The sequence below is a fragment of the Mixophyes fleayi genome, chromosome 11, assembly GCF_038048845.1.
Source record: "Mixophyes fleayi isolate aMixFle1 chromosome 11, aMixFle1.hap1, whole genome shotgun sequence".
Lineage (NCBI taxonomy): Eukaryota > Metazoa > Chordata > Amphibia > Anura > Limnodynastidae > Mixophyes > Mixophyes fleayi.
The window spans coordinates 13915519-13928725 of NC_134412.1; the positions used below are offsets into that span (position 1 = coordinate 13915519).

General features: G+C 34.8%; 1 protein-coding gene across 1 annotated transcript; it reads right to left on the minus strand.

Moving 5' to 3' along the window:
- Positions 1-3543: 3543 nt before the first annotated feature.
- On the minus strand, positions 3544-11601 carry LOC142106804 (phospholipase A2 inhibitor NAI-like). The gene is made up of 5 exons (XM_075189821.1): positions 11488-11601; positions 10444-10560; positions 8307-8453; positions 6323-6469; positions 3544-4740 (listed from the first exon to the last, which is right to left on the minus strand). Exons 1-5 carry the CDS (start codon positions 11537-11539, stop codon positions 4613-4615), a joined length of 591 nt encoding a protein of 196 aa, XP_075045922.1. The 5' UTR covers positions 11540-11601; the 3' UTR covers positions 3544-4612.
- Positions 11602-13207: the final 1606 nt, after the last annotated feature.

A 13207-nucleotide genomic window follows, 5' to 3' on the forward strand; every position in this document is an offset into this window, starting at 1 on the left:
CTATTTTGGATGTCCTGCGATCCTGCACTTATATTTGAAATTAATCCAGAGTAAGTAACCTCCAATCTGTTTCAATTGTGAAAATCCCCCCAGACTCAATATTGCAGTCCTATTTTTACCCTATATCCAATACTATCATTCATTTTAATTAACGGTCGTATCCCTGGATACACATTTCTGCTAAAAATTTGTCTAACCCTTTCTTAAACATATCTATTGAATCTGCCATCAAAACCTTCCCTGGCAATGAATTCTATATCTTGACTGCCCTTACTGTAAAGAACCCCTTCCTTAGGGGATGACCACGTGTCCTGTGTATGGTCCTTGGGGTAAAAAGTCCCATGAAAGCTCTCTGTATTGACCCCTAATGTATTTGTACATAGTAATCATACCTCCCCTTAGACGCCTCTTTTCTAAAGTAAACATGCCTAAACTGGATAACTTTTCCTCGTAACTTAATTACTCCATACCCTTTATCAATTTTGTCGCCCTTCTCTGAACCCTTTCTAGTTCCAAATTATCTTTTTTATAGAGTGGTGCCCAGTACTGTACTGCATATTCAAGATGAGGTCTTACCAACGATTTATACAGTTGAAAAATTACACTGTCTTCCCTTGCATCTATGCCCCTTTTTATGCATGCCAATACTTTGTTTGCCCTTGCAGCTGCTGCTTGACATTGAGCACTATTGCTAAGTCTACTGTCTACGAGCACTCCCAAATTTTTTTCCATTATAGATTCTCCTAAATTAATTCCATTTAATTTATAGATTGTGTTCTTGTTTTTGATCCCTGAATGCATAACCTTACATTTATCTGTGTTAAACCTCATATTCCATTTGGCCGCCCAATCATCCAGTTTATGTAAGTCCCTCTGTAGAGAAGCTACAACTTGCTCTGATTTTATTACCTTACAGAGTTTAGTGTCATCTGCAAAAATAGAAACTTTACTCTCTAAACCATCACCAAGGTCATTAATAAATATATTAAAAAGGAGTGGCCCCAGCACGGAACCTTGAGGTACTCCACATAAGACTTTTGACCAATTAGAAAATGTTCCATTTATCACAACTCTCTGTTCCCTATTATCTAACCAGTTTTCGATCCAAGTACAAATTTTGATTCCTAGACCCAGTTCATGCTTCAGAATCAGATACTATTTATGAAATCAAAGTATAGGGGTTTAATAAAGTTTCCGACTTTATTGAGTGAATGGTTGTATTGTTTTTCTGTTGCTATTTAATAATGGTTACTTTGATAATTTACCTACTTTAATAATATTTTCTGCAATTTTTCCAAGGAAAACTTGTAACATTCTATGTAGCACAATAATTATCAGCCAGCTAAATAATGTAATGTACTTCTATGGTATATCTTGACTGAAAGGCAAAAAAACATAGCTGCACATGTATTCCTCAACCAACCTAATTCCGCACTGTTTTTTGATGTCACTAATTTGGCGAATACTGTAGAGGGCATGAAATTGCATATATGCATTAGAGAATCATACTTACCAGTTGCACTGTATATCTTATATTTTTCTTGTGAATTTATTCATTTATGTGGTCGCCATTTAAAATTTAAATTCAATTTTAAGTAGCTTTTAGAAAGTGAAAAAATAATTCCAGGTTTTCAGAATTTTCAGGGCTAATTTTAAAATAAGAGAGCTCCCAATTTATGAAGTTCTCTGAAAATGTTGGACAATCATTGGCTTAGAAGTGAATAGTAGAATGCCATCTGTGTACAAAGCTATTTTGTGTTTGCAGTGATATATCAGGGCCCTGCCCTATTCTGGTGGACAGGGATTCCATTATAAGGGCAAAAATGAGAGGTGATAGATGACAACCTGGCGAGTGCTGTTCGTGTTTCACATGGTATTGAAAGGAAGTCACTTACTATAATCTATCATCTCCGATTTTAGTTAAGACCCAAGATCGCAGCCAAAAACTCCTCCTTCAAAACCTTAAGGGCCAATTGATGCAATCAAAGACGTTCACCACATCTAATGCAATACCTAACTTTGAGGTCTTAGTGGATTAATTTGATGAACTCAATTGTCCTCTTGGTGTTATCTAAAGCTTGACAGGCAGTAAAAAACTCAACTTGAGGGTGAATCATCTTGGTAAACCATACATTAAGTCTATTGGCCAGTATCTTATCAAAAACCTTCAAGCCATTATTCAGGAGGAAAGTAAGCCTATAACTCATGCTAGAAGAAGGGTCCTTGCCTTCTTTATGGATCACAGAAATTGTGGTTGTTGTGATGGCTCAACCAAAAGATGATTAATCCTGAATGGAGTTCAAATAAGTTTCTGGAAGACAATATCACTAATTGCATTTATAGTTGAAGGCCAGGAGCAGTGGCTGTATTGAGTAAATAATTGACTGAGTTAATTTCTCTTTGTATTAATACGTCTAGTATGGTATCTTGGTGGGCAGCCCAAAGTGTATGGACGACATTTTAGATGTAATTCGGTGCCAATCAATCTTATGTATAAATAAACTATGGTGAAGAAGGTAATACACTAGATAGCCTTCTTCTGTTATCCATTATAGGTAATTTAATTAGAGCATGATGCCTTTGAGACTTGAAGCTGATTGTTCGGAGGAAGGAAAGCATTGGAGGAAAGGCTTTTGTTTTCTATAGATTCAAGTGAGTGTAATACAACCAGATTATGTTTAGACACAAATAGTAAAAATTGGACTCCACTATTGGAGCTTATATTTTTTGTCAGTGTTCTGCATGAGAGCGCCACCTGTAGGAATTTCCAGAAAGGAGTCATCAAAAAAAAAATATGAAAGGCAATTTCAATGTGGGTTTAAGTGCAACCCAATACAAGATATATCAACATAAACGTGCTTCACTATATGAAATTTCTAATTTTTCTATGATTGTTCTGCTCTATAGATGGCTGTCACTATTTCTGTGTTGTATAATGTGGATTGATTCATGCACAAATTGACTTGAATGAAGTAGTAAGAAAAATCCATAAGTGAGTTTTTATAGCCCTGGTCCTACTTCACCACTACCATTGGACTTTGATTAAAGTAGTGCCTCTAATCTAAGCATAGGTCTTTTGGGTGCCAATATTGCCCATGTTATCCAGGGGTTCAATGTGGTTTATTACCTTTCATATGTTCTAAAATTCAATCATCAATAATGCTTTACTGATTTATTGTGATATAGAGTATGCCAATGTTGTGATATATTTCTAAGGTAAACCTGTTTTTATTAAAATAAGTATATGCTTGACAATGTGTACTTGATACTTGGGTAGAATAAGTCACTTGTGGTTTAAATGTCATAATGTGTGCTAGGGCAGACACTCTATGGGGACATGGGGATAAAAAGTACATGTTCAATGGTGTCGTCACAGCAACAACTCCTTATACTAGGTAGAATATTTATCATCTTCAGTGATACACAAGAAATATTTGTGATCTGTGATACCAGACTTAAGCAATAGATTTGTGGGATGTGCATTTATTAATAGACATTTGTATTTGACACAGGCACACTGCTGGTGATGCACACATGAACAGCTTCTTGCTTTTTACTCTGCTTTTATTATCAAAGTAATTCAGAATTCATAACATAAAGTTGCATACACTTTCATGTGACCCTAATGCTAAAGTAACAGAGACCAGCTCCCTAGACACCGGCCACTTCCTGGCATCGGTCACACTGCACATAAGCACAATACAAGTTTATATAGACAAATCTCGTCTCATTGATCTAATTACATCATTAAACTACCTGTGTGTTTTCATCTTAGGAGTTTTACTGTGCAAGGACTTAACCCTGTAAGCAGTCTTCCTCTGCAGACTGTCATCTGAATAGCTGATTCCTCTCTTAGAGGCCTGGGACTAATCTCAAAAAATGCAAATTCCCTTTGTAATTTCTCATTAAAGAGACACTGCTTAGTGCACTCACATACACCACATATACACCGCATAGATAAAAGTGTACTCTGTAGAGTGAGCAATCCTGGCTCCTTGTACTCTGGAATATGAATGAAAAATGGGGTTTGCATACTATGTTTTACACTATAGGTTTCTTTGTATGCTAGAAAATTGTGTGGCTGTATGATATTGTGTTGTGGGCCCTTATTGTCTATGTTTGCTAATGTAGCCACATCAATTATTCTGCACAAAATGTCAAAATGTGCAATATCTTCCTTTAGAAAAAGCATAAAATACAGATGATGGGCCTGATTCATTAAGGATCTTAACTTGAGAAACTTCTTATTTCAGTCTCCTGGACAAAACCATGTTGCAATGCAAGGGGTGAAAATTAGTATTCTGTTTTCCACATAAGTTAAATACTGACTGTTTTTTCATGTAGCACACAAATATCAACTTTAAATTCAGTGTACAAATAATCTATCAAGTATTTGTGTGCTACATGAAAAAATAGGCAGCATTTAACTTATGTGCAAAACAGAATACTAATTTGCACCCCTTGCATTGTAACATGGTGTTGTCCAGGAGACTGAAATAAGAAGTTTCTCAAGTTAAGATCCTTAATGAATCAGACCCGATATGATTTAATATATTTATTTATTATTCAGTATGGTTACAATTAGTGTAAATTACGTGTGCATGTATCAGTTCTACTTGCCCGGAGTGCAAATAAAATGAATATTCAACACTTCTTGAAGACCAGCCAATGCATCAAATCTAAATATACAGCCCATTGGAGAAACGCAGCCTTTGTAACTGTAGTCTCTAACGTTCCCACCTGCAAATAAAGAAAATTTAGACTCATGCAACACAGTCTACAGGTAATTACAGTATTTTATCAATGAATAATGATGCACATTACATTCTGATCACGGTTACAGTGTGTATCAAGTTAAATATTTCCACTGGGTTTTGTGAGATTCATTTGTTTTATAAATACAGTATGGATTAAAAATGTAGGGCCTGAGACATTAGTGATCTTATCTGCCGTTTTTCGCTTATCTTAAGCAAATCCACTCTGTGCATGCCCAAAAAAGGGAGATAAGAAGTAAAATCCACTGCGTAAGTGAAGAATTTCTTAAGTTAAGATGAAAATCCATCTTAACTTCACTCTTATCTCCCACGTTTCTTCTTAAAATAAGCATCTTAACACAAGATAAGATCACTAATGAATCAGGCCCATGGTCTATATTAGTCCATGTTGAATCAGATTTACCAGCTACTATGGTGAGTAGATATAAAATGTAAATATTTACCAAAGCTTGTACTACTGACCCTAAACATAAAGCTCTCTTGAGCTTGTCTTATACATAATTAGATTAGTAGGCAATAAAAAATATATGCAACACACATGGCTCATATGATCTCCATCAGTGTTGTTGTAATGTACAATGCACCCGAGATTCGCATTCTATTTGTACCAAGATTCTATTCTAAAGCTAATGTCATCAGTGTGGCCATCAATTAGCTTCTCCACCTTACAAGGGAAAGACAAAATTGTAATCCCGTGACCACTAAAGAGATGCACACTAGTAGGGAGATATTAAGGTGGAAGATCAGCACAGCAACAACTTCTAAGGGTAATAACTGCTAATCCTAGCATAAAGGTTTTTATTTGTTTGGGAGCACTCCTAGCACTCTAGACTAAGAATTAGCAGCTTGTCCTGCCCTAGACTTGACTGTGCTTCCTGTTTTAGTTTTAAGGTTAATTAGTCTCGATTGCTTCACCTGTCTCCATACTCATTCCACCATTAAATGTATTCCAGCAGAGATATAGAGTGACAGTGTGATTATATGGTACTTCTCTGACGGGATCATGTCCCTCAATATGCCTACCGCCAAAACATACAGCATTAGAGAGATTATATAAAAATGGTCAAAAAATTTTGCCAAAAATCTAATGTCACCACAAGTCAAGATCAAAGTAATTTACATTTTACTTGTTATGGGCACGTCTCTTTTTTCATTACTAACACTTAATATGACAAAGAAGTGACATAGATAAAGAGGTGGGCATTTTTCTACTAATTGTATTGGTGAATATCCATTTGATTGTTTGTACTTTTCTATTCGCTTATATTTTTGGCTTTGTTTTCACTTGAAGATTTTAAATTCTACCCTACCTCCACCAGGAATACTACAATTCTGATTGTCCACAAAAAATGGAAGTGGGCAAGTAACTTTGGCACGTGGTAAGGCTAAATTAGTTTAGCCCTCAGCATATTATAGGTGTAACCTGAAGTGTCCATATGTTCTAACTGGGACTGCTTGTAGGCATGTAATAATACATCTGGTATCTCTACAGTAAAGTATCATTAACCAACAGATTTCTCTTTCATTTGTATATAGAAATACATTACCTGGATCCTTGACTTGTCCAACATAATCAAGACATAAGTCATATGTATTAATACATCTCTCTGTACGATCGCTTATACATTCTGTTAACCCATCTTTGAAGCAGACAGGGCATATTTTTCCTTTGCGTTCTATGTTCTTAGGAGGCACTAGGAATTTTAAGGAATTCCATGTTATTTAAACAATCACTGTTGATTTCATTTATTTATTCTTAATAAAAATATATGTAAATGTTCAGCTGTAGTTCTTGCATTTATTTATTTCGAATTTATTAACACTGATAGACCATGATTTCCAGTGGACAAAAAACTGCATAGGAAGTGCTATTTAATTACAGATGGGTTATAGTTTATTGTAGTGGATATTTTGCAATAAAAATGAATTTCCCACACCTATTCACAGCTAAACTTATCAGAACTTTGTAGCAAGTTAGAACCGATTTCCCTTTCAATCCTCATATGCACCATTGACTTAATGAAATCTTCTACTACTTTATTTTATTTGAATCTAACAGAAGTCCTGCATACCTTACTGATATTCCTCCAAAAATGGGAACAGTATTCAAGAAAAAAAATTCTCAACAATACAAATTATATAAAAATAATACTGCCACCTGAAAATAAAATTTAATTTATATGTTTTAACATTTAATAAAAACTTGCTAAGTTAAAAATTGTGGAGTCAGACATTTTGTGGGCTGATCCAATGTTCAGCCTATTAATTCAGTAGGTACCATTCATGAATATTGGTCATGCCTTATGACTAGTGGTCATGAAGTCTCTCACTGATGTCACTAGTTTCAAATAAGTTGCTAGACTGTATTCTAACAAAATATCTGCCCAGCTAACCAAATAACTGTATCCATTGTGTGCAATGGATAGAAAACATACAACCGGTCTCTGGTACTTTAGTAACAGAGCTGAGAAACAATGATTTAGCAGACTACTTGAATTTATAATCAATATTTGTCTTTTCCTAAAGACAGTTGTCATCTTATTTTTCAAATGATTAATCTGGCTTCTTTGTCTGAATTGTATACAATGCCACTAACATTAAATAGTGTTTGGTGGAAAAGGAGAATGATCAGAATGTATTCCCAAAAGTGTCTGGTACATTAGGATATTACATAATTTGTCAAAAAGTTGGAATTAGGATGGTCAAAAGTTAAACGGGTTGGCATTTCATACAATGTCGTGAAGATTAAGTTCTACCAAGGGAGTTATTCAAGGTGGACGGGAACCCAACAACCAGTGGAGGAAAACATTTCCTGGCTTGAACCAATTTTTAGCACTCAATGAAATCACTAAATCTCTTCCTAATGCTCCTGGCTTATATTTATGAGCTAATGGTTCATAGTGAATTGATAGATGAAAGTCTCATGAATTTTATTTTATCCCTCAAAATGTGAGTAAAGTTTACAACTTATTTAATGGAAATCTATCATCAAATGCAAGCTTTTATTTGGCATGCTATAAAAATATTACATTTAGTTGACCTTTGCATATTTCAATGTGTCTATACCCCAATAATCAGGTTGTTGGAAATTAAAAAGGACTGGTGGTCATAGCAGTTTGAATGTGTTGCTTCTGTTCTATGCAGACATGATTGTTTGGATATAGATAATTTGGGTAGATTGAAAGAATGGACATTTGGTGTTCTGATATTTTTCATATTGGTCTCTACCAACACTTCCCAAAAGAAGGGGTAACTTTCATTATTTTTGATTCAGTGAGATAATGATGATTGCTATAAATGTGCTAGATGCATGTGAATACCTTCTGATTTAAGTCGGGTCGCTTTGGTGAGGTTTACTGTAGATACAGTAAACCTGATAGCAAATTTGAAAAAAAAACATCCAGCTGCATCAGGTTTAACTTCTATAAATACTAATTGCTTTGATCTAGAGAAATCTAACACAAGCACCCAGTTTGACAGTTAAACCATTTCCCCGTCCATGGGATAATAGCCCATAAATAAGACACTTACTTTTGTAGTTATCTGTGTTGCAGTTATCCCCTGTGCAGCAATACATAGAAGTGCTAATGTTTACATTATCGAAATCATAAGTATAGACTCCTTCACATGGGAGGCCTGGATTGCAACCTTTTCTAATTGAATGATAAATCTCATTTCCTAGGGAATGATAGAGATATGTGAGAAAATTATTTTTATTTCATATTAGAGGACACATTATTCCTTATATGACAGTTTTCCATTTAAAACATATCACGTTGCTTGTTTGAGTGTGGTTTTCCTTCATTGACAGTTATACATTGCAAAAGATTTATATAATGTGACAAGTGACACAAGTGACATCACTGCTTTCCAAATATAAATGATGAAAGTACTACTCTAGAATTATCTACTATATAAATGCCTAGTGGTGTGTGTGGGAAAAAAAACAAGCTGCAGCGCCACCTGCTGGGCAGAGTTATACACTCACCTATATATTTCTTGAAGGAGAAGTGACAGTTGGGAGTGGTTGGTGGTTGCCGGGGGTGACAGTGGGGAGTTTTTAACACCTTAAGTAGCTTGATGAAGGATGTGGCGATGAAGATGAAGGATGAGGTGATGGAGAAAAATGATGAGGTGGTGACATGTGGACAAAACCACGTTAAAAAAGGGCGCTTGCATCGGGAAGTAACGCTCTTCCCCTGAGGAGGCCTTGGCTAGGCCCACATGCATGACAAGTATCTTTTTAACACCTTAAGTAGCTTGATTTGACTAGAATGCATGAGTATCATGCACAGGTTAACTTGTAATGTTATATTCTACATGTTGTTCTACATAAACTTATGACATATGTGTGCTTTAGCAGCAAACTGAGCACCCATACTGGAAATTCTGGTGAGGAGACTGGTAAGTATAATTTGTACTACTTTGAACCCCATGGGGTATATTTACTAAATGACGGGTTTGAAAAAGTGGGGATGTTGCCTATAGCAACCAATCAGATTTCAGCTGTCATTTTGTAGAATGTACTAAACAAATGATAGCTAGAATCTGATTGGTTGCTATAGGCAACATCTCTACTTTTTCAAACCCGCAGTTTAGTAAATCTAGTCCCATGTGCGCTAAGGATGAGTGGGACTCACGGTTAGCACTTTTGAGATACATGTGCAGGATAAGTCCCTTATTACAGGGGGTTAAAGGGGTGCATTCTGGGGTGTGACTAACCATTATTCTGATGAATACAACATCTGATTTATTACTTATATCATCCCTTTTACAAACTGCCACAAATATTGTGATTTTAAGCATTATTAAATCTACTAACAATTTAAATACCATTAATTTAGAATTAGGCTTCACAAAATTTGATATTTAAAAAACAGCTTACTTTCAATGTGCCTCAAACCTTGAAGCCTAAGACAGCTGCTTCATGTTGCCTCATTATGGCCAAACCCCTGCATGAATTTTAGACCAATCAGTGATTGTTCCAAACTTTTATGTGAAGCAAAACACCCCAAAACTAGTTTTATCAGATGTAGAGGAGGTAAACATAAACATAAACTTAACTTTCTGTGAATGTCAGAGAAGATTTTATTTTTTGACTCATTATATAATTTAAGTGAAGGAAATAAATTACATTTTTAAGAAAATGCAGTTTAACCAAAAATATATAAGTGCATAATAAATCAGGCCTTGTTTAACAATCTGTTCGGAAACAGACATTCAGAGGTATGTATTTCTGTTACTTCCAAATTTACTTTTCTATCTGCATCATGGCAGCTTTCAGATATATTACTCTAGAAACATAGTGCTTGCAAATAATTTATTGCACAATAATCTTACTACCTATGCATCCGTATTTCCTGTAGAATAAATAGTTTACAACTGCTGTGGCAAAAGACTTTCAAAATATTAAATATAGGTTAAGCGCTACGGAATATGTTGGCGCTATATAAATAAATGATGATGATGATGATAGGTGTATAGTCACAATATAAGCTGTTGGTGTTATGTACAATACAATGTAAATGTCTAAGTAGAAGCAGACATCAATAACTATAGTTTCCGACTCCTTAGTCACTCTGTTATTTACTGTAAAGATAGATTATTTCTTGTGCCCGTTCCCTCACACACCCAGGTGTTTGTTCTAGTGAATTATTTTAATACTTACGGATTTGAAAGTGTTCAGAAACCACCATGCATTGGTTATCAATTGGACAATTAACTGACTCTCCTTCACACGTGTCACTGTTTAGTTTGCTGCAGTGCTGACATTTAGTGGCATCAGCTAAGAGAAAGAATATTAATTATATTTAATAATGAGAACATTATTATTTGAAAAACACAGTAACAATAAAAAAGCATATCTACAGTAATAATATTGGACACACAACACTAATTAGCTTACAACATAAATATATTAAGTTACATGAACAGGGAAGGACTTGAATGATCGTTCAACTTACAATATAAAAGAATCCGGAATATCTTAGTATAATATCCATTTTTATATGGAAACATTGACTTTTAAACAAACCCATAGCTCTATCCAATCTGTCATTTGACTCTGTTTTACAAATAGCAATATGTTTGTCCTATGCATTCTTGAATCATTCTGCTAAATTGTACACCATATACACTTGACTACTTATTAATTAAAAGCAAATTTTAATCCACATCAATACCTTAGAAAAGATTATACATCCAGAAAAAAAGGAAACACACCGCAGGAATAGAAAGGAGTTTCTGGTATGTAGTGGTATTGCATGTAGTCAATCTGCATTTGTAACAGATACTGTTAAGGGATTCAAACCGTATCATAATGCCAACTGTTCACTTGTTTATGATGGAGATTGAGAAATGAATCATACCATACCGACAAATATACATATAAGTGTTGTAAAAGCCTTTGTAGTTTTCTTGTGGTTTCTTATCATTAACAATCACATTTGATGATGTGGAGGAGGGGTACAATTAAGCTAATTATTTGAAAATCCAAAAATTGACCCAATTTGATCTATTAGTCTACTCAACAAGAAATATTGTCTTCCCAAGTGTTAATTACAGTTGTAGCAAGCAACATAAATAAAACTTTTTGTGGACTTCTAATGATAAGTTAAGAAAAATAAAGATCATTCTTACACTTCTAATTAAATCGGCTAAAGAGTAAGAAAAAGAAGCATTTTCACTTAAAAATCAAATGTAAACCTCTTACCAGTCCATGTCACTGCATAGATAATGCTGAGACAGATCAGGATGGACTTCATCTTAGTTAGAGCAAAGTTGAATATGACACCCAGTTGTTATATGGACTTGTCTGTTTTCTGAAACTACGTGACTGTTGTATTTATACACTGAAATCTGGAATGTGTTGTTCATTTTATTTGTCTAATTACCCTGTTCCAAAATATCATATTGAATGTCTTGCATTGCATTATCATGTTTATTCGCAAATAATTACCAACAAATGTACTAATCACCATGTGTGTTCCAAATGCTGTCTTGAGTTTCCTATTATGAACATATGTCATTGATTAGTACATAGCCAGATCAAATGTTTAATTGTTTGTTTGTTTCTAAACACGCAGATGTCTTGGTTGTTTATAGAACCATCTTTTTCCATTTAGTATCTTGGACATTGTCTTAAAATAAAATACTATGCACAGAAAGCTGATAAATGTATTGTAGTATATAAGAGGGGGATGTTGGCACTAGTAGAGTAGGCGAGGGGTGGCTAGAGTCTGTAACAATTAATATATAGCTTGCATGACTTTATGGTTTTGCTTTTAATGTTGTCTTTGTTTCTCTGTAAATCCAATGCACAATTGTATGTAAAAAGGACGTAACACAAATGATGTAAAAATAAACAAAAAGTCAAGAGAACCAAAAGGAACATAATTTTTTTATAATTGGAAGAGGGAATATAGTACACACAGATATAATGTGAATTAATGGCAAACCAGAAATTTGTCACAAGAATAAATCTTACTAAGTTATATGTGAAGTGTAAAGTGATCCAGTTGACCACCACACACCATCGACAAACCTAAAATCTCTTTGAATTTAAACATCTTTTAGATTCAAATGTATCTCCATTTTTTGGAATAGGACAATTAATTTCTTGGTCTAATACAGCGGTGCACAACTTTTTGGTTTGGAACACCAAGTAAGGTTGCATATTTTTTTTAGATCCACTAATTATCAGATATGCAGAACTTTCTAATGCGAACCACCTCTTTTGGGATCCCAGAACAATATCATACTGCTAGATGGGCTTAAAGAGGAATAGTAGAATGCCAAATGTGATCTAATAGCAAAGGTGCACTGATATACAAAGCCCCAGAAACATGGCAGGCTTATACATGGGAATTAAGAACAGTAGCATAATGACAATAGAATACTAGAAAAATGACATTGTGAAAATATGGAGGTATCCTCTAGAGGGTATTTGATACACTGGGGCACATAGAAATGGTTCAAACAAATGCAATTTATTATGATAGTTTAGAGGATTGCATCATATCACAGCAACTGTACAGCCAGATGAGTGCCAGGAAACCCAGCAAAAGTATCCACAATACACTTTTCCGATTTAGGCAGAAGATGTTGGTAGCAGTCACAGATGATAGCATACAACCTATTCAAGTGAAGGTCCATAGTTCCATGTCTCATTGAATAGGATACAAGTTCACATATCCTATTATTTGAAGATCATGGTCCAAGCTGACAGAACCGTTGTTCCTGCTCAGTCTAACATGCCCTATTACTACTGCATCCCTCTTTTTATCCCACATTTCACAATGATTATGAATGTGAAGGGCTAGTTGATGCCATTATGTCTGAGTTTGGGAACGGAGCCAAGTTCTTCCACATCACAGGCTAACTGGACAGTTAAGTTAATTAAATTAAATTAGATACATTTTAAATTGAAAATG